Here is a 23,158-nt window from a genome sequence, read left to right as displayed (position 1 = left end):
AACAACAACAGATGTTGGGAGTCCGATCATTGTTGCAGCAGTAATAAGCACTTGAATTTCTATCACAAAACCTCAATGTTTCAGCATGAATTCCAGAGCTCTGTATCCTTCTTTCTCCGGTCCAGGTGGATGTGTATGTATGCAGGATGTCAGTAGATTGCCATCTTACTTCTTTCCAGCAATAGTATGGTTTGCAAGTCTTGTTCATGTAACACCATCAGTTCTCTGGTTTAGAGTGATATTCCAGAGTAGGAAGACAGGTAACTTACATGGGAAAACATTTTCTCATATTTATATTAGATTTTATAAAAACAGTTTAGTAGTTGAACCTTGGGGAAGGGTGACAAGTTTGTGTTTACGGTATGTCTACAGCAGTAAAACGTTAACAAGTGTGTATGTAAACATGTAGTTTTCTCATCAATTTATCACAATCAATGTTTTTTTTTTGTTGTTGGTTGGGATCATATCATGACATTACCAACTGTAATATCTGAGATGGGTTCAGCAGAAAAGGCATGTAGATGAAGGGAACATTCTCTCCAAAACTATCTAGGATAGAAAAAGGCCTGATGCCTTTTCCCTGCGTGACCATCATATCCTCTAGCAAAAAGAATATCAGGCTGATATCCAATCATTACTATAATTATATCATCCTATATAATAAGGCCTCAAACTGTACAAGTCTACCAACAAGGTCTAAATAATACGGCAATATCTGAATGGTTAAACCCATTAAAACATTATTCAGAATATCCACAATTACAGTACATACATATCCCCTATAAAGCACATTTAAGCTTACTACATAATAAAATACATTAACCTTACCTACTCTAATAGTCTTAGAACTGGTCTAAATTTGGTTATAACTTGATAAGATAACCCAAATAAGTTAAATTAATCTGCAGAATAATTCAGGACAAAGGTTGCAAATCTCAAACGCCTATACACACTCTGCAGGCCGCTAGATCTATTTAAAATTTTTCATCAGCTTAGGACAACAGTTTACTTAGTAAGAAGTAGACATCTTACCCCACAGCAATGCAGTCCAAGCAATCCTTTGGATGATAACACTACGATCAAGTACCCCCTTAGGCCTTGAGGATCGATATCAGCAGCATTAACTGAAAGCACATTTTATATACGAAAGAAGCAGTTTTTATATCTGACAGAACGGATGGCACTACAGAGTATTGTAAAAGAGTTTCAAGAGTCCTTAACTTCTCACTGCTACAATAAATGTTCAATCTTTCCATCTGTTATAGACACTCTACAGCCCTTCCTTTAAACTTACTTTAAGAATCCCCTACCCAAACTCCACAATGACAAAACCTATACACAAGCCAAATGATAAAAAGGAAACAAAGCACCTAAGGAGCTTGGCAACAGAGCAATAAAAAAACTTATAATCACAGCTTCCTAGTAGCCCCTATACCAAAGGACCTAGGTTCCCTTTTTAACTATATAGTTTCCTTTACTTATTTTTTTTTAAACATCTGTTAAAATTGGATAAGACCACTGGACACAAATGTCCCTTTTCTGAGGTGGACCAGGAGAACTGCAGGTTAAGTGACTTGATCATCCTCAGAGTAACACAGTTGGTAAATGGAGGTGTAAGTAATCAAACCCTGTATCTTGAGTGTGGGAAGCAACTTGTTAACAGCTCAGGGCCTTTAATCTCCATACAAAGTACCTTCATAACTACTGTCACATGTCAATGCAGACAAACCAAAACAGTAAATTAGTTACATGCAGAGAAAGGTAACACAAGCCTTAAAAACATTACAATAATTTAGCTGCTTGAATGGCTACATTGTCAAATATTACTGTTTAAAACAAGAGTCTTTCTAAACAGGTCATCCATGTCTACTTATGAGATAGCATTTACAGGAGTTTCCTGTAAAAACACTTATTCTACAAGTCAAATTAACTAACCAAATGCCTACCACATTCTAATTTATTAAAGTCACCTTTATTTTAACCACACCCCTAAAATACATACTAATCTCATCCTAATGAGTCTTTTAAGCAAGACTTGGAGAGGCATAGAAAGCCCTGAACTGTCAGTAACAGACTTTTCAACAAATGAAAAGAGAAAAAAAGTGTTTATTTCATTTCTGCTTAATTTTTTAAGTGGCATGTAGAGTGACCTGTTTGATGATACTTTTTGTACTTTTATACTTTTTTCCATGGTTTAGCCAAAAAAGGTTATCTGCTTGCATTGCATTTCTCACTTTGTTATGGAACTTCCGTCTTCTAGCTTTATTTGCAGTTGTGAGAAGATTGTGTATATACATTACACTGCACTTCTTTCTCCATAAGTAGAACTACTTGTAAAAGCTAGTTACTTGTATTTTTAATCCTGTCTGGAGCACAAGTCTTGTAGGTTCATTCGCTGTTGTGGCAGAACTGTGAACTACTGCCTCATATGAGCCTCATTTAGTCATTTATCACTGTACTTTCCCTATAAACAGTGTTAGTGGTAAATTTCTACATATTCTGGTGCCTTAGATAGTGTCAGTATTGTAAATTCTGCTCCAACACTGTTGCTTCAGTGTTTTTACAGTTGTTCATATTCCAGTTTTGTTGCTAGTGTCTTATATTCTGCTGAATATTTACCTGCTTAAAGTTGCATTCCAGGGTTTTTCTTTCTGTCTGCCCCCTTCACTGAGAAATTAAGCTCAAGTTTCTGAAATTCTAACCTACACGGGGTCATTGACCTGTAGCTTCTTGCAGCTTTTCCCAACCCTCCCATCCTTTTCCTGTTGGGGTTTTTTAAAGACTGTGCCTCTGGTCTCTGCCCTTTATGGTAATATGACTTCCAAAGTCCTTCCTTCTCCTCTTTCTCTGCTACTGTCTATTGTGTAAACTGCTTAAGTACTGTTCCCACCCACTGTTTTCCAGAGTCTCCTGAATTAATCTTGCTCCATCCTTTCAGAAAAGATGCATCATATTAAACTTCAGCTGTCTATTTTACAGTGCTGCTGCTTTATTTGATTCTGTAATATAAACAATTTTAAAGGTCCCTAACAATTGAAATTGCCTTGTCCATGTAGATTGCTTAATGCTACCACAAAACAATTTAAGCAGTCTGCTTTTTTGTGTTTTTACATTAAGTGGATAGGATAGTCCGTCTATAAACAGTAGGTGGTGGCCTGGTTTATCTGAATTGGGAAACGTATAAGGAAATTGTAAGCCAGGGACTTAGTTATTTGAATTGCACATGTTATGTTTGCCATGTTTTGAATTAGAAAGTTCAGGATCTTCCCTCTTGTGGCAAAATATGTTTGCCTGGTCTCTGAGTTGAAAAGCACTCCAGGAGAGCCCAAAGTCTGGTTGCTTATTGGCCAGGGAGCACAGGAATTAGTTTCTAACTTTTTTTTTTTTATTATTATACATTAGGTGCATTTGCATGGCTTTAAGCTCACTTCCACAGAGCTCAGCAATGCTTGGTAACCTCACCTGATGCTTTAAGGTGTTTCTACTGCATCCAGAGCCATATAGGCTAAGACAAACTACTTCGACTGTTTTTTTCCACTTGTTATGAATTGTGATCATTATTGTTTCACTGCATTTTTAAAGCATTTAATTAATTTTATAACAGAAAAATCTCTTTCTCTCTCTGTTGGTCTTCTGAATTGTTTGGTTTCTAAATCCCATTGCAGAAGGGTGATCTAACTAAGGACTTGTTTGTTGTTGAATTGCACTTGAGAGCCTTTTTCCTGCGCTTTTACATTAGGAAGTGCAGGATCATCTACCTTGTGGCAGTAGGTGTTTGCCTGGTCTCTGAGTTGGGAAACACTCAGGACAGCTCCTCTCTTTTTTTGGCCAGAGGGCATAAGAGTTAGTTTTCATCATTATTGTGCTTGCTATAAATTAGGTACATTTGCATGGAGCTCCTCACCGCTCAATGGCAGATGGCAGTGCCCTGTACAGAAGCAACCATTTAGACAGTACAATTTACCTATAAAACTAGTATTAGGACCGTAGCCTGTAAGACAGTGAAACACTACACAGAGTTAAGCTTAGAGCAGCTAGTTTGAGCATTTAACAGAACTAATACCATATTTAACATCTGCAGTTAACCGTAAAAGCCACCCCAGGAGATGTCTGTAAAACCCAGTCCTTAAACAATAACAGGCCACCCTAACAGAGGCTTGGACAATATGGATATGTAATTTCCAAATGTTTCTGTGGCCAGCTTAGTAGATATCGCTATCCTGAGAAAACCTAACAATTGTCTTCTGTAATCAGACAACCATTTAATCCTTAAAGAAACTAACACAGTATGCAAGATATGTACACAAACTACTTCCTTGGGCAAAAAATCTTGTTTAAAAACACAAACTACATCCTCCATACATACCATTCACCACACACAGACCATCTTATGCTGGGGCACTTAAAAAGAAACCTTCCCATACCTCAAAGACCTCTTAAGCCTACAACAACAATTCTTTTCCTCAGCAATCTCTAAAGCACACACCCAAAGTAGCAAACATTACACATAAGCCTACATCCAATGGTTCCCCCAAGATCGAAGCCCATAAGGCAAGCAAGCAAGCACTTTACCTAGGACTCTTGCTATAAGACGTCCCAATCAACAGGCTAGACAAGAAGATAATGATAAGCTGCTTATCTGGAGCAAGGGTCCACAATATCATGCACGCAATGAAGTCACTGCACCACAGGTACAAATACGATTCTAGCAAAACATGATTCTATCATAGTCCATGTGGGTGTAACTGATCAGAGACATACTTCACTGGTCTATATGAAAATTGACATTATGGATCTCTCTTGAATATGTCACAGACAGGTATGTGCCTTGCACTGAGCATCATTCTATTGTCATCAAGGATGATGCCAGAGTATGAACATAAAATGAATGATTTCAACAAGCAGCTTCTGTTCTGGTGTAATTCCAGGCAGATTCAATATTTGTCAGCATGGGAGGATATGGTTAACAGACCATGTTGTTTTGCCAAGGGTGGTCTGCATTTGTCCTCACTGGGATTTTGGATATTGGCTAAAAACTTTATTGACCCTCTTAGATCCTTTTTTTAGGCAAAGCAAAAATGACAAGTCTTCCAACACAGGAAAAAATAAATAAAACACCTCAAAGCAAACGTAAGGTGATACTGCTCAATGCCTCAATAAAAAACTTCACACCCCAGAAGTTCTCCTCACTCTGGGGAATATCAACATCTCTGCTGTTACTGAGACTTTGCTTAAAGCAGCAGAAAGTACTTTGGGCAGTACAAGACTATAGTGCCTTCCTCACATTTAGACAAAAAGCAGTACTGACAAGGTCTAAAGGAGGAGTCTCGATCTTCATTAGCCACAAATGATGCCCTGGAGTTCATCCAAATGCAAGTCACTACAGATAAAGTGCCATACCATAACTTAGCTAAATACAGGTCACCATTTATGCACCAAATATCTCATAACTCATACCTAGATCTGCCAGAGACACTCACCACCAGCCAAATACTCTATTCATAGGAGACTTGACTCATTCTTTATAGACTAGGAAACATACACTGCCTCAACCTGACAGGCACAATGTTTCCTGGATTTTATTAACACAAATACCATAGACCAGAAAGTGCAAGCTCCACCCAGAGGTTCAAACATACTGGCCCTAATACTCAACAACAGGGGGGGGAATGCTGCACCCCCCATGACATGTCCTTACTGGTGAGGATGGATCATAAAGTTGTCTCCTTTGAAATAAAAATCAACTTGGAAAACCCAGCTAAACCTGTAACAGGTAGGAACTATTCTAAAGCAAACTACACCCTGTCAAAGTTCAATGCACACCCAAACTCTGAGATCACAGCAACCTATGCAGAACAATTAAAAAAAAACTGTACAAACATGTGAATGGCTGCATAAAGGCTGCTGCACATACCAGAAGTAAACCCACAGAAAACACCAAAAGCAAACCACACTGGTGGAATCTCAGCCTTAACAGGGTATATACACAGGACATATAGCAAAAGAAAAATAGTCATGGACAAAATCAGAAAGCACTACTCTCACAAAGACAAGAGCTGACTGATAAACAACAAACCAAGAAAATTAAGTCCAACTAGGTAAACTACGACGTCAGAATAACCTCTAAGGCCAAGGACAACCACTAGGCCATCTTCAGCTATGTCCAAAACCTTAAAGGTAACACACAGCAATGTGCTGAATTGGTGGTAAATGGCACCACGTTAAATAAATAGAAAAACATAACGAGACTGCAGGATGACAAATTCAGCACAAATTATACCTCCATTCCCCCTTCTAACATACCCCCAACTATAAGCAGGAAGCAGGTCTTGGCAGCATCTGCCAAGGTCACAAATACTGTCTTGATGGGCCCCCATTAACATATTCCAGGTTGCTTCCTAAATAGGTTAAAACACAACCTTTCAGGACCACTTGAGGCACTTTTCAACAACAGGCTCAAAACTGGTTACATACCAAGTGAAAACAGGATGCACTGGTGATCTCTCTTCACAAGGGTAGTCCACCAACCAAACCTGGATACTACAGACCCATCAGTCTTGACAAGTCTAATGTGCACACTCATGGAATGCATTATCACTGAAATGATCAACAAGGACACTAGCAACTTACAGACACTAGACCCATCCCACTTTGGCTTTGTCAATGTAAGGCCTTGCCTACTTAACCTGGCAGACTTCTTTGAGAGGGTCACCAGGGCAATGGACAAGGGGAAGATAGTGCATACCACCTACTTTGACGTGGTTACGGCGTTCAATACAACCTCCGCTCAGCTACTGTTGGCCAACTCAATGAACTAGGCATAACTCTCTACAGAACGGACTGAACTGCCAGCTGGCTCACAATTAGGACCCAAGATGTCAGGATTCATGAGACCAGCCCACTCCTGTTCGGCATCTATTTCTCAGAAGTCAAAGCTAATGTCAAGGGCCTCTGGTTCACCCAGTCTGCAGATGACTACAGTGGGAACTATCAAAGATTCCACCCACGACACCAACATCCTGCAAGAGGGCCTAACACAGACGAATGACTTGTGTCAAAGTCTCAGTTTAAAACTCAATGCCAAAATGTGCATTAGAGTGTCCTTTGGAATAACGTCTACACAAGCCAATTATTTCATTGGTAAAATACGTCTAAGAGATGACAGAGTAGTTAGGGATCTGGGAACATATGTAGACAGTAATCTGGCCTTCTACAAACATGTAGCCAAGATAGTAAAAGTCATTTTATGTCACCCAGCTGAAGTATGGTTATGGCATCCAGGTTCAAGGAAGTTATAGTACCAGTTTACTTGACCCTTATCAGATCCATCATTGAATATAACACCCCAGACTGAACCTGTTCAGGCATTTGAACAGCTGGAATTCCCACAGAGGCTCCTCACCAGGAGGATCCAAGGTATTAATAAACTGTCCTACACAGATCGCCTTAAGGCCCAATCTCTATATTCTGTCTCCTACAGGTTACTGAGAGGCAATCTATGCTTGGCATACATGGTGTCCTCAGATCCAGCCCTGACAGACATTTTGCATATCCACAAAACAAACAGCACTAGAAATACTAGATCCAAGCAGTTAAAGTTTGCCAAGCTCTATAGTCTGGACTATGTGGATGGCTACTGAAGTGCAATTCACAGCAAACTTATCTTTGGTTGTACACTATTATACACTTTTTCAATCACTTCAAACAGAACAGATGTTCTGACCACATCATATGAAAATCTGGACAAAAAAGATAAACTTTTAACAGAGTTAACATTTATTTTTGTTTTTTTTTAGTGCTAGTAGCTCTAAAAAAGATGCATCTTAAGTCTGTGGCACCCTAAAAGTAATTTCTTGGTTTCAATAATATGAGAAGGAGAAAATGGTGGTTATGGCTAGTGAAGTGACCAATGCCTGATTCCAGAGCCCCTAATGAGAGTCTACAAGGATTTAATCTCACTTACCAGTCCTTATTTGTGGTTTTCTGTAGTCTATCCCAGGAATGTCATCAGGATATTATGCTACAAACAAAAGCAGACTTTCAACTTTTAGCAGCTTCTAGACAGCCAAGAGAATTGGCAACACTATGGCATTTTTTTCTAGACCTGGTTCTGTGGAAAACGAACGCACTGCTTGGATATAATCCATTCCAATTTCTGTGAGGAGACTTCTTAATGGGAGTTAAAGATCTTTGATGCTTTCATTTAGTCAGTATTTACATCAGCTGTTTATCAACTTAACTTCACATTTAACTTCCTTTGAAAACAATAGTTTTAATGTAAGAAGACCTGCTAAATCAGTTTACCTTGACTACATTATTCAAATTAGTACAAGAAGTGACTTCTAACTTCAGCAACTCTGCTCTTCCTTCCAAGAAAAGCAGTCATAAAGAAATATGACAAAGATTTTTTCCCTTAGACAGTTGTGTGAAGATTTTGATGGTAGAGCTTCTAAGCCCAGGAATAAGAACCTTAGGAAACTGTCTGAAGTTTTTGATTAGTATGCTCCATCCAGTAGTGGGGTATTCTAATTGGACTTTCTGGAGGGGATTGCCACAAACATCATACTTCACACTAAATATAATTAAACTACACATTACTTTCACAGAAAAGAAAATACAGTAGAAGAAAACAAATCTGCCACAAAATTCCACAGGAAGAAAGACAAAATTATGAACTGTAGTAAGACATTGACTATTCTCATGCAAGAAGACAATATGCTTTTAAACTAACAGCTGCTTTAGTAATTAGTTTGAACTCTTTCATGTCAACAAGTCTATAATGCAGAAAACTGTGTTGCTTACATTATTCACTCCATGTGGTCTCTGTAGTAAGTATAATGGTAACACCATACAATAAAGCAAAAAATCTCAGTCGACAGAAGGAGCCTTTACAACCTGTAGGGTGGTAGAAACACTGCATAGGAACACCTTCAGAATGACAGATTATTTTGAAAAACAGAAGTTAATAAAACACAAACAAGTTGGCGCATTATAATCGACCTTCATCTAACTCCTGAGAAATAGTCGATGCATAACATAGAACGACTTTTAGCTTTTCTGGATTTTACATGCTGGAACAAAAGAAATCAACACTGAACTAAACCTTCTAACAAGGGTCTTTAATTAACCTACTGCATGCACATTATTTTGCTGCCGTTATTACTTCTAATCAAACTAGGAACACATTTTAGTTACTTCTAGCTCAACTTGTCTTTCTGGTATTAGATTTCTATGTTGTTTTACTGGTTTTCTACTTGATTTTCATGCAACACACATCTATAGATGAGATTACATAAGAAATATACAGTAATCAATGGTTTACTACCGTTTTAGTGATCACTACAATGTTGAACATGTAAATAACGACTAGAAGGTCACATCATGAGAATACCTGGGCCCATATTAGCAAATGTTCTTCTGTCTGTGCAGGTTAGGAAATTCAATGTTCGATGATATTCCAACAAGTAGTCCTAAGCATTCTCGTCTTGCGACCATCTGGTCACATTATTTAGCGATTTGACATTGTTGTGATCGCTAAAATGACAGTAAACAATCAACTTTAGCTTAGAGTAAAATTTAACACAACAAGGAGTAGTGACATCCTAACCCTATCAATACCTTAATAAGGCAAATTTATTCCAGTGGATGTTAAATACAACATCAATCTGATGTGCTTTAGTCTTTTCTCCCATGTTAAACTTAGGTTTGCAAAACCACACCAATTTGATCAATTTTTTTTTTTTTTTTTTTTTTTTTACATCTTTGCCTTTACTCCCTGCTACCCTCTCTCTTGGGCATCTGACTTATTCATTTCTCATAAACAGGGGTGACAGTCATTCAAGAAGGACTATCATTTAGGCAGTCATCGGGTATTATTAGCTCAGGGTTCGGTATGCATCAGGAGTCTCCCATTGAGTTTCTACCAGGAAATCAACCACAGGAATGCACACACTGGGCATGGTCACCTGCCCCTGAAGAGATCAGGCAAAGCTGTGTAACTTACGTTTTCCCCTGTGTCAGAGCCCAGCAGGCACCTGAGCTACTAACTAAATTTGAGTCAACCTTACCATAGTCGTGTCTTCATCCCTCTACATCAGTGGAACTGGTACACTGTTCATCATTTGAATTAATTGAAAGTTTTGCCACCAAAATTACATAAACCTACTAGGCTCAATATAGAGTTTGAAGAATGTAATATACACAAATCGGTGCATATTCACTTAAAATAACTGGTGAAATGCTCTCAGCAACAAATTGTCTGGTGACTTTGGCTTTACTGTCAAATATTTGTTTATACTGAAATGTAAAACATTTATTGTTCTGACAAAAGTTAGGCAAAAGGTCTGTTAACAATACAATAAAACTGCGAGTTTTACTCACGCTTTCCTTTTACAATCAGCTGAACAACTGAAAATATGCCAAATATAAACTGATTACCATGTAACTTGAAGGACAAAGCAGCCAACCACATTAGCGACTTGCTGAGCTTCTGTCCAATAATGCCATACTAACTTACACCCTGGCAAATGATAATGAATGCATAACCAAGGTACTTACATTTCTGTAGGTTACTAGTCGCTCAATCACAGGATGGTTGTGTACTGGAATTCTCTTTGCTTTCAAGGTTACGTAAAAACTAATGTTTATGCAATAGCTGGAAAAAAAACAGATCACGTCAGTTCTCTGTTTGTGCAAGATGGACACAAAGTGGCAAAACTGCTACTTACTTTAAATATAAATGGGTTTTCATTTCCAGATAATTAGCTCCCTAAAAAGGCAAAGAAATTATGGTAGAGTGAGAAATAATGACGGTTTCTACTGCAATTTATTTCTTTTACAATGGCACCATTCATTTTTATCTTGCATGTTAGATAATAGTATGTGTAATGTCTCTTTTAGGAAGGTTCACCTGAACTTGCATGGCACAGAAGGCACTTTAAGAACGTTAACTGCTATAAGAAATCTCCTTTAAAATATCTTACAGTTAAACTTTGATGTTACTTTTTTAGTCAGGTACTTTGTTATGCTACAAGAAACCTCCTTTACAATATTTTACAGTTACTTTGATGTTACTTTTTAGTCAGGTAGTTTGTTATGGAAAGTGCAGTTGCACAGGTTCCACTTACCTGTAACAGTAAATGTTCGTAGAACACATGGCTTTACTGCCATACGGGTAGTAATGCATTGCTACAATACATCTGTCAGTGTGTCAAAGCTCAAAACTCCTTTCAATGCTTCTCTGAGGGTGTGAGTGACCAATCAGTTGCCAGAAGCAGGACAGTCTGTCTCAACCATAGACAGAAGCCCTTCAGTTTTTCAGAACAGAGAAAAATGCAAGCTTTACAAACAAACTGTTACAACAAAAAGACACCCACAACAACAAAAGCTGCTAAACAAAAACTGCAGTAACAGCCAAACAAACTCTGTACATCCAACAAAGAGGGCTAGTGTGAAGGTAGTGCCAAGTAAGGCATTGTGTCCTATGAACATCTAATGTTACAAGTAAGCAGAACTTGCACAACTGTGCTATGTTCAACATACTGCCTTACTGGCATATGGGTCGATTCCTAAAGCTCACCCAACATGGAAGGAGGAAGGATAAGAGTCTAGCCAGGAGCCCCTGGAGAACGGCCCTCATGAAGCCTGCTCTGGATGTAGAAAAGGCATCCAGTTTGTAGTGCTTTGTAATAGTATTAACACAGGACCAAGTTGCCACTTTCCACTTTACCACTGAAGAGGAATACACCCTGGTGGAATGTGCCTTTACCTTGCCTACATTCACCTTGCCATGGTGTATGCAACAAAAAAACAATACCAGAGGACAACCAACATGCAAAGGTTTGCTTAAAGGCAGGTTGAGCTTCCTTTGCCCCATAGAAGGAAGCCTTCTAGACTTCCTAAAGGGCTTTGTTCAGTCAATTACTATCTGAACTGCCAATGCACTTCCAAGGTATGTATGAAGTATAATTGCTCCCTTATTCTTAGGTTTTAGAAAGAAGACAAGGAGATCAATGCACAGATTGAGAGTTAACTCTGAAACCACTTTCATCGTGAAAGGATTGGTGAGTAACACAAACCTATCCTTGTGGAAAATAAGGTAATGATGTTCTACCATAAGAGTTTACAGCTCAGAAACCTGCCTTGCAGAGATGTCAGAGCAATAAGCAAAACAGTTTTCCATGTTAAGTACAGTTGTGTAAAATCTTACCATAATGGTAGATGTCCTTCTCTTCACTGTTGCAGTATTCATAACATTTGGCGATCCCCTGCCTAAGGCAGCCCAACATCCAGCCAGTATACCAAAGCCTTAAGTTGCTTTAAGGTATGCTGTATGTCACACATATGCTCCTCATGTAGCATAGGGCAATAAAATTGATGTCCGAACATACCATCCTCAGAACAGAAATCCCCAGTAGGAATGCCAGTCCAAGGAAACCAGCAAGAGGTAAGCAGTACATCCAGAAGAATAATGGTTCAGGGGGAGGAGGGAAGGAGTGAATACTGCAACAATGACGAGAAGGACATCTACTGTTATGGTAAGATTTTACCTGTCCTTCCATTTCACTGTTGCAGTGTTCATAACATTAGGAAGAGTGCCAAAGCTTAGGAAGAAACTTGGGAGGAGGAAGGACCAGCAGAGCTCTCAAGGAAGACATGAAGGATGGCTCTAGCAAAATCGGCTCTAGCGCTGGAAATTCCATCCAACTGGTGGTGCCTGGTACAAATATGCACAGAAGTCCAGGTAGCTGCCTCAAGAATAGAGTTAGTAGCCAAACACATGAAAAAAGCACCAGAAGACACCACAGCTCTAGTAGAATGAGCCTTTACAGAGTAAGGAAGGCTCCTACCATGAAAAGAATAACAAAAAGAAATAGCTTTTGAAATCCAAGAAGAAACCGTCTGCTTGGATACAGCTAATCCCAAGGACCTGGAATAAAATGAAACAAACAACTGACCAGGTTTCTTAATAATCTTAGTCTTATCCAAATAAAATCTGAGTTGTCTATGCACATCCAGTGTGTACTTTCTCACTAGCTGACAGTGGAGCAGGGCAAATGAATACACTGATTAAGAGAGAATTCATTAACCACCTTGGTCATTAAAAAAGGACTGGTACAAAGGGACACCTTGTCCTTATGGAAAACTAAAAAAAGAGGAACAGCCATAAAGGTTTGCAGCTCAGACACCCATCTGACAGAAGTAAGGGCCAAGAGAAGAACAGTCTTCCAAGGACAATGTTGTAAAGAAGCTGAAATGGCAGGCTGAAAAGGAGCCTGAATCAATTTTTCAAAAACAAAATTAAGATCCCAGGAAGGAGGGGGACTAGCTTTCTGGGAAGCCTAACATGAAGGATGCCTTTACAAAACTGTTCAGCCTCAAATCTAGAGGCTAAAGAGGGAGTCAAAGGCAGACAGAGGACAGGTGAACCTTAACAGAAGAATATGCCAACCCAGCATTGAGCAATTCAGACAAACAAAAGAGAACCAAAGGAACATCCATTGAAAGTGGATCCAGGTTACAAGAAAGACAACAGAGTAGTGGGTTTCCTGGCTTCCTGCAGGACCCAAAGCACAACATCAGAAAAAAAGGTGTCTGTAGGGGATCAAAACCCTATCACTTACAATGTCAGTTGAAGGGTGGACAGTTTGAGATGGGATGGCAGATCCCTTGTCTTGTGTGAGCAGGTCCACCCTGTGAGGTAACTTATGATGTATGCCTTTTGGCAAGATGCAGAAGAGGAGAGAACCAATGCTGTCTGGACCAAAAGGGAGTCACCAGCAAGATTTTGGGAGCATCTTTTGTATCTTGAACAAGACTTTTGGAATGAGAGGAAAGGGAGGAAAGGCAAAGAAATATCCCCTTCCAAGAAAATGTAAGGACATCCACTTTCCAGGCCAGAGGGCATGGGACTCTGGCACAAAATAGAGGAAGTTGTCTGTTCAGAGGGGAGGCAAATAGACTTATCCTGAGGAGTACCCAACCAGTGGAAAATGTCCAGAAACACATCCCTGTGAAGCATCTGCTCGTGGGATAGTGTTATGGATCAGTTAAGAGAATCTGCCACTATGTTACTATGTTCTGATCTTAGGGAATGTAAACTGCCTGAAGAGTCACCTGATACTGGAAAGCCAGCTCCCAAGCTTGAAGGATTAACCTGCATAGGAGACAAGACCTTGTCCCCCTTGTCTGTTGCCATACCACATCACTGTGGTATTGTCTGTGAGAATTTTGATAGGCCCTGGAAGAAAGAGAATGAAAAGCTTGAATGGCCAGCAGACGAGCTCTAATCTCTTTGACATTGAAGTTGTCTTTCTTTTGCCGAGGTGACCAAAAATCCTGTACCTTCAGAGGGCTGAAGGAGGCCCCTAATCCCATGTCTGAGGCATTTGTGAAAACTTCCTGAGAGGGGATAGGAGGTTGAAAATGGAGCACTGGGGTGAGGGACAACTGATGAATCCACCAGTGAAGTTCCAGCTTGAAGCATGATGAATGTTGAAGTCAAACTGAATTTAAAAACCTCTGAAGCTTTCTCATGTGGAGCTTGGCTAGACAGAGCATAGGAATGGTGGAAACCATGTAACCCAGAGCCCTCAGAAATTCCCCGGCTGTGATTGAAACCACAGGAAGAAGGGACTGAAAGAAAACAATGAGAGTTAAGGCCCTGGGAGTAGACAGGGATCCCAGCATAGAAACAGTCTGGATCCTGCAACCCAGAAAAAACATGATCCAGAGGAGGAGTCAGGAATGACTTCAGGAAATTTACAGTAAACCCAGGCTTTGCAAGAGAGAAATGGTAAGTGAAGATGCTGAAGTAAGATCTCTTGAGAAGAGGCATGAATAAGCAGGACATCCAGTCAGGGAAAGACCTGTACCCACCTTAGCCTGCAAAAAAAAACAATCACAGGAGTGAATCAATTGGCGAAGACCTTTGCAGCAGTAGAGATGCCAAAGGACAAAGCAGAGAATTGAAAATGCCAGGAAGCAACAGAGAAATATAAAAACTTCTTGAAAAGGGGATGAATAAAAATGTGTAGATATGCATCCCTGAGATCCAGGAAACCTAAGAAAAAGCCTGAGGAAGTAATACAGGAAACAAGGTTTAAAGGGATAGCAACTGAAAGGAAGGGACCTACAAAAAGAGGTTTAGCTGAGAAAGACAACTGTGACTGAGAAGAACAAGATAGTCAGACAGCACCTGGCTTGTCAGGAAAAGGAGGCTTCTGAGTAAAAGGAGTTTGGGTAGCTTTATCAAGGTGTGCCCTTCTACCACCCTTTTTACCTTTGGGGGAGGGCTAAACTGTTGACAAACAAAGGCAGACTTATTAGGATAAATCCTCTGAAACTTGAGCACAAGGGAAACAAAAACATGCTTCAGCTCTAGTAAGGCCTTGCTCTGTTCTTGCAGGGACTTCAACACGACAGCAGCAACACCAGACAAATGTTTATTAACTACAGAAGCATCCATCAATTTAGCCTTGATATCATCAGGTAAAGGCTGAGGTCTGAGCCAGGAATACCTACTCAAAACAGATACAAAAGCAGTAACTCTGGATGAAGCATCACCTGCATCATAGGTGCATTTAATAGAATGGCAAGCTACTTGGAAGGATGTCCCAAGAAAAGCAAGAGCAGAGGCCTTCCTCGCAGAATCCAGGAGATCTGAAATAGCCTGACAAGGCTTGACAGAGAAGAGCCAATGTACCTAGTCATGTGTGTCTGATGGTTAACAGCTCTAAAGGCTAGGGTAGCAGAAGTAAGCACCTTCTTAACCAGTCTCTCCATGGCTCTGCTATCCTTATCAGATGGTAGCAACTTAGTAGAAGACAACAATTTGGAAAGCTTATCAGAAGTCACAGAAGGGTCAGCAGAGGGACACATAAAAAACTGAGTCCTCAGGTACTTCATAAAACCATTTTTTTCTCTTTTTTTAGGAGCAGAGGGTTGGGAGTCAGGAGCCTGAGAAGCAGTGGAAAAGGCATCCAAGCAAGGCTGCAAGAACAGGAGGAACAGCAGAGGGTCTAAGACTTCCTTTGTAGAAGTTCAAAGCACCTGTCTGAACATCAGACTCTGACACCAGAGCGCAGTTCCATTTAAAAAAATCCATCACTCTAGAAACAATATCACCAAAATAAACCTCCTCAAAAGGAGTCAGGACTGATAGACTCCTCTTCCTCAGAACCATAGTCAAGCAGTATAGGAACCTGGGAGGAATAAGTCAACGACTCTTCATCAGAGTTATCCATCTCCTCAAAAGAATTCTGCTCCCTAGGTCTCTAGAGAGGGGCAGAAACATCCTGTGGAGGCTTGAGAGCCATAAGGGCATTAAAAAAGCCTTTTGTGAAGTTTACTATTCAGTTTGAGGATCTTTTGAAGCAGGCAGAATATGTTTCGTTTTCTGCTTCTTTCTGAGTGTGACGTCAGCCTTGAAGAATTTTGGAGGCTCTGACCCCTGACAACACTCAGTGATAGTTGGAACCTCTTCCCTTACTAAATTTCAGGAACACCCCTAGTCCCTTCAGTTATAACCAGCTGCGGTTCCCCCTGTACATCTGATGTGGACATTTGCAAAACCTTCACGGATGTGAGTGGCATCAGGTCCATGCCGGCCTCCAAAGTGGTCATGGCAGAGGAATCCAAGAAAGAAACTGGATGAGCCTCCAGAATTTCCCAGCCTCAAGAGGAGCATCTGGTGGAGTGGTATAGCTGAAGAATCAGATCGGACTTTCTTGGCCTTTTCCTTCACATACGGCTGGCCCTTGGGTATCCTTATCCAACAGTTTAAGTTGTTGGTTCTCAAGATAAATCGCTATGGAAAAAAGCTGACTCTACAAAGTCTTAGGGACAAAGGACTGACAAATCTTGCAAGACATATGGTTGTGGGAAGCACCTAAACAGAACAAACACTGCTTGTGACAATCTCTATGGGGAATCAGTATCCCGCACTGGAATTTCCGTTTTCTGGATGACATGAAATGCAACGACCAGAAACAAGGCAGAGGCAAGATAATACAAACAAAAACCCCAAGGGGCACTTATCTGATAGAGGTAAAACCAGCAGACGAAGGAGTGTTCAGACCAATGATCGAAGATGTCATTCGGACTGGCAGCAAAGAAGTTCAGAGGATGGTACATCCAGACATTACTCTTATGCCCTACATCATGTAGGGGATAGCATACGGGTGATGTACAGTGTACACTTTTCGACCAAAAGGCTTTGGTATACTGGCAGGATGTCAGGCTGCTTTAGGCAGGGAGTCCCTATTGTAAAGAATACTGCAACAGTGATATGGAAGGACATCTTCCGAAGTTCCACAGGAATATCATCTGTCCCTGGAGATTTTCCTGATGATTGATTATGCATCACCATTTTTATTTCATCTCCTCCTATGTTAACCGCTAGTTGCTGAGCCTCATCAACCTCTAGCTTACGCACAATTAATTACTCCATAAATATTTCCATTTATGCTTTTTCTTAATTTCTACATTTCCCTGTTTTACACAAAGTTTCATAAAATTTCTGAAGTTTCTCTGTAATACCTTTACAGGATCTCTAGTTACTTTTCTTATAGGTTCATAAGTTCAAAGGCAAGTACTAGGCTAGCTGCCCTTACAGGTCATTTTAAGCCTAGTCAGTTTCCCTTTCTGTGCTCAAATTAACCTATCGAGTCTGGTTACAAATTGGCTTTACCTATCCCATGGTCGATAATTACATCTTACTCCATTTTTATTAACATTATTACTATAACTCAAGACTAATCTTTTTACAGGCTCCCTAAGTTTGGCAAAAATAATTTCTACTTTCTGTTGCCAAGTCATTATGCTAAACATTTTTGTATTCTGGAGTTATCAAAAAATAGTTGCTTAACAGCAGTCTTTCTAAACTCTGATAAAAACAATTGCCTCAAACTGACAGCTGCAACCCACAGGCATTACCTAACCTAAAATTAAAGTGAACTATGCTAAAGAACATGCTACAGCCTGTGTTCCCACTTACAATGACAGCTGTCTGTTCTTTTCTCTATTCATTTCTGAAATGTGAAAAACATCTTGCAGGCTTGCAGAATACATTAACTTTTAACCCCATGAAAAGGTGCACTGGCTATCTTTAAATAAAATGAAATTGTACACCATTCTATTATATGCGTTAAAAGCGTTAATGCTATTAGTGCTAGGAAGGCTGCTTACTGTTAGTCACGTCCCATAATTTCCAGCTTTACTTTTCACTGAACTTTTTGCCATTATATCTTTAAATTTTGCATTTCTCTCAGTAAAGAATGCTCCAAACTCCCAAGACTAATTGCTTGCATGTGCAGACAGCTTGTTTTCATGTAAAAGTAGTCAGCAATGAGTCTTTGTAAACTGTACTCAGAACAGAAAGTACAACTGCCTTCAGCTGCAGACAACTTGACTTACAATTAGCACTTGTTAACTAAAAAAAAAAAGCGAATATCTTTGCAGATGTAAGAAACTTGGCATTTTTCATGGTGGTGTTCATTTTGTCTTATTGCATAAAAACACTTATTTATAGCTTAAGCCAGAAGCAATAATCTAGACATTCACCATTGTAAAAATGAGAAAATATCCTAGTTGTACATATACTACAATCAATACACATTTACATCCTACCTCAGCAGCCCAAGTTCATAGCATTAAATTTGCTTTTGTCCAGCCTTTCCTTTCTTGCAATACTGTAAAGCCTATATTTCTTATAACTAAAAAAGTATGTTTAATATGTTTAACACATACAACACTCACTGAAAAAACTCCCCAACTTTAAAATACACCTGACTACACAAAAAGTACAGTTGTGTACACTTACCATAAATGTAGATGTTCGAGTGTATTCACTGTTGCAGTCATCACATTTAGGTTATCTGCTTGCAGTAGCCCTCAGTCGGCCTGATTAACAAAGTCTTGGGTCTTGCATCGGTAGCTGTCTCTTCTTCCATGACGTCAGGTCGTCAGGGGTATAAAACATGCAGCCAATGCCATTACATCAGTTTTTCTTGCCCCAGATGTCAGATGCCCCCTTAATGGGAAGCAATAAAAAAATATTTACACAAATATACAAGGCTATACCTCCAATAAAAAAAGCAAATACACCAAAAAGCTTTTAAGCATAGAATGAATAGTTGAGGTACAGCCAAAGAAATTAGGGGGCTGGAGGGAGGGTAATCAGGAATGCAACAGTGAATATACTCGAACATCTGCATTTATGGTAAGTGTACACAACTGTACTATGTTCTTCGTGTTTCACTGTTGCAGTCATCACATTTGGGTAGATTCCCAAAGCTAAGGAAGGGAGGAGGAAGTTAGATAGCATTAGGACCAGTTATAAGACCCTGCAAGACTGCAGTGGTAAAGCCAGCTCTGGACTTAGAGAAAATTGGCAAATGGTAATGCTTGGTGAAGGTATGTACAGAACTCCAGGTAGCGGCTTCTAGGATGTCCCTGGTAGGAACACCTCTGAGAAAGGCTGTAGAGGTAGATGCAGCCCTGGTTGAATGGGGTTTGATCCCCTGTGGGTTAGGCTTTCCATGGTTTTTGTAGCAGAAATGAATGCAATTGCCTATCCATTTAGAAATGGTTTGCTTTGAGATATAGCCTTCCCCTCTGCCCCTGCAGCAAAGGCCACCAGCAGTTGTTCACATTTCCTTTGAGATTTAGTTCTGCCCAAGTAAAATCTAAGTTGTCTGTGCACATCTAAGGAGTGGAATATCTGTTCCCCTTTGTTCTGTGGATTGGGAAAGAAGGTTGGATAATGAATGGACTGATTGAGAGCCACACTGGATACTACCTTGGGCATGAAGGAGGGATTGGTTCTGAGGGACACCCTGGCCGCATGAAAGATGATGAAAGGCTCCACAGCCATAAGGGCCTGTAATTCAGATACCCTTCTTGTTGAAGCGATAGCTAAAAGAAAAGCTGTTTTCCAAGAAAGGAATTTTAAATCTGCACTAGCAGCTGGCTCGAGAGGAGGAAGAGTGAGTTTCTCCAATACAAAGTTAAGGTCCTAGGGCTGGAGTTGGGGCTCTCCTGTGTGGTCTTAAATTTTGGGCCTCTCTGAGGAACTGCTTGAGCAGTGGATGCGAGAAGAGGGAAGGTTCTGTATTACAGTGAGCTGAAATGGCTGCGGCGTGAATTTTGATGGAGGAAAAAAGAAAGTCCCTTGTGAAGCATCTCAGTTAAGTATTATAAAATCTGAGGTAAGTTTGGCACTGCTGTGCTCATCCCTTGAGAATGGTTCCAGGCATGAAATCTTTTCCATTTTTCAGCATAAGATTTTCTAGTACTAGGCCTCCTTGCCTCTAAAATGATATCCATCACTGGTTTACTAAGGGATGGTAAGGGAGAGATTAGGTAATTAGTCAAGCTGCTAGGTTCAGGGTTTGAAGCTGAGTGCAGAATCTGATATTCCTGTTGAGACAACAGGGTAGGGGTCAGAGGCAGTGCCATGGGACCAACAGTGACACACTGCGCAAGAGGGGGTACAAGTGTTGGCGAGACCAGTCTGGTGCAATCAATATCGTCCTTGGTTTGTCCTGTTTGATCTTTAGGAGCACTTTGGAGAGAAGAGGCAGTGGAGAAAAGGCATAAACTGAAGGACAGTACATCCACTTTCCAAGCCTGTTTGTGAGGAGTCCTTGTGCAAAATGTGTCCAATTGGTAGTTCTGGGGGATGCAAACAGGTCTATATCTGGGCTCCCCCATTTGTTTGTCAGTATGTTCAGAATCTTTGGTTCCAAGTTCCACTTGTGTGGGTCTATGAGGTTTCTGCTTATTCCGTCTACCAGCGTATTTAGTTTTCCTCGCAGGAATTGAGCTTGTAGATGCACTGGGTAGCTCAAGGTTGTGTTCCACAATGCCATGGCTTGTCTGCAGACGGGTAAGAATGGGTAGGCCCTGCTTGTTTATGTACCACATAAGTGGTGTTGTCCATCTTTACCATTAATTGTCCTGGAAGAATGTGGTCCTTGAAGGCTGTCAAAGCATTCTGGACAGCTAACATTTCTTTTGATTGATATGCAAGTGCATTTGACTTGAGGTTCCATTTGCCATGAATGCACTTCCCAGCCAGGTGAGCCCCCCCCATGCATAGTCTGATGCATCTGTTAGGGTTTGAGGGCAGGGGGGGTAGAGTGAATGGCAGTCCCTTGTTTAGGTGGCAAGCCTCTGCCCCCAAAAGAAATTCCAGGCGTAGGCAAGGTATGATAGGAATCATTGCTTCTAGATCCTGAGAATGTTGACACCATAGGCTTTTTAGATACCATTGTAGTTTCCTCATATGCAGTCTTGCATATAGAATTAGAAGAATGCAGGAGGCCATGAACCCCAAAGCTTGCAATATTTGCCATGCAAATAACAGGGTTTTTATGGCCATTAGTTTGAAGTAGGTTGTCAGACGAATTTGTTTCTCTGGTGTGAGGAAAGCCATCTGGGAGGTTGTATTCAAGCTTGGTCCCAGGAATATAATTTGCCAGGGTACCAGATGTGATTTCATTTCGTTTATAGTGTATCCCAGACAAGTTAGCACTCTTTGTACAAAAAACAGATGATTTAAAAGTATGTCCTGGCTTTCTGTCTGAATTAGACAATCATCCAGGTATGGGTATAGTTGAATATTTCTTTGCCTGCAAAATGCAATGACTGGGGTTAGGCACTTTGTGAATACCCTGGGCACAGTAGATAAGCCAAAGGGCAGTGCAGAGAACTGGTAGTGATTGTAGTAGCCTGCTTTGAAGCGTAGGTATCTTCTGCAAGATTCCCTGATTGGGATGTGTAGGTATGTTTCCTTTAAATCGAGTGTTGCCATCCAGGCATCTTTTCCTAGCATAGGAAGCAAATGGTGAAGAGTCAGCATCTTGAATTTTGGAATCACCAAAAAGGTGTTTAGTAGACAGGTCCAGGATAGGACATCATGAATTGTCATTTCTGGGTACCAGGAAAAGTCTTGAGTAGAAACCTTGTCCTTTTTCCTCTTCTGGTACAGTTTGAATAGCCTTTATGTTTGAAAGAGAGAGTATTTGCTTTTGAGCCTCTGCCCACTGATTTGGGGGTAGATCTGGCCAACCGTTGGGCATTGGTAATGTGTGGAAGTGAAATCGGTATCCTTGGGACACTATATTTAAAACCCATTTGTCTTGGGTAATGCGTTTCCCAGTTTTTGGCCTGCAGACCAATTTTTCCCCCTAAAAGAGCAGTCAGTTGAGAAATGCTTGGAAGTTGTAAAGTCAAGTCACTGAGAGAGTTTTCCATAGAGGGAAGTCTTACTACTCCCAGATTTGGAAGTGGAAGCCCCCCACAGCTTAGTCTTGTGCGTACCCTGGGACTGAAACCTGAGGTTTCTGCGGTGTCTGGGTTTAGATTGAGAAGGCCTGGAAGGAGCAGGAAAGGACCAATTCTTAGAGGGCCAATGCCTACTAAATCTTACATGCTGAACTTGTAAGAAATCTTTAACAGTTTGCATAGATTTAGCTTTATCTTCCATCTTAAGAACTTCCTCAGCTTTGCTGCCAAACAGGCGGTCCTAATTTAATGGAGCATCCAACAGTTTAGCTTTAACATGATCAGGCAGATTGCTCCTTAAGCCAAGCATGCCTTCTGAGTACAGATCCAGTGACAGCAGCCCTGCAAGAGGCCTCTAATGAATCAAACCCACATTGCAAAGTATGCTTTCCAACCTGTTCAGCAGAATGCATTAAATCCTGTAAATCCTTATTTTCAGAAGAGTCAGGAATCAGCATCATTTTCTGTTTAAGCAATCCAATAATATGTTGTTGATACTTTAACATAGGAAACTGAAAGTTTAAGGCCCTAATGGCCAAAGCTGCAGAAGTGTAAACCTTCTTACCCCATCTATCCAGCGCCCTGGAGTCTCTATCAGAAGGGGTAGAATTTTTGTCAGTAGAAGCCTTAAGGCCCTTGGGTCCCTGTGAAATAGTCTTTGGATTCGCAATAGGATTTTTAAAAAGGAACTTGTGAGAATCAGGAATCCTGTAATATCTGTCAGGTTTTCTGGGAGCAGGAGGCAAAGAATCAGGGGCCAAACTAGATTCCGAAAAGGCATCAACAACAATGTCTAGTACAGGACATATAGCTAAAGGCCTATGTTGAGGCAGGAGTAAGAAGTCCCTTAGCCTCTTTTTCGAATCAGAGA

The 23,158-nt window shown here is 40.5% G+C and overlaps 1 protein-coding gene across 1 annotated transcript in view; it reads right to left on the bottom strand.

Annotated features, from left to right (window-relative positions):
• Positions 1-23,158, bottom strand: part of UTP3 (UTP3 small subunit processome component) — a 656,101-nt gene that overhangs the window by 250,146 nt on the left and 382,797 nt on the right. Inside the window, exons 9-10 of the mRNA XM_044060443.1 lie at positions 10,728-10,768; positions 10,558-10,654 (exon numbers count right to left, since the gene is read on the bottom strand). Of these exons, the coding sequence (XP_043916378.1) occupies positions 10,558-10,654; positions 10,728-10,768 (138 nt within the window). The remainder of the gene's footprint in view (positions 1-10,557; positions 10,655-10,727; positions 10,769-23,158) is intronic.

This window comes from Protopterus annectens, chromosome 2.part0 (genome assembly GCF_019279795.1).
Source record: "Protopterus annectens isolate FY-2018-M chromosome 2.part0, PAN1.0, whole genome shotgun sequence".
NCBI lineage: Eukaryota > Metazoa > Chordata > Ceratodontiformes > Protopteridae > Protopterus > Protopterus annectens.
This window is presented reverse-complemented; position numbering and strand designations above follow the sequence as displayed.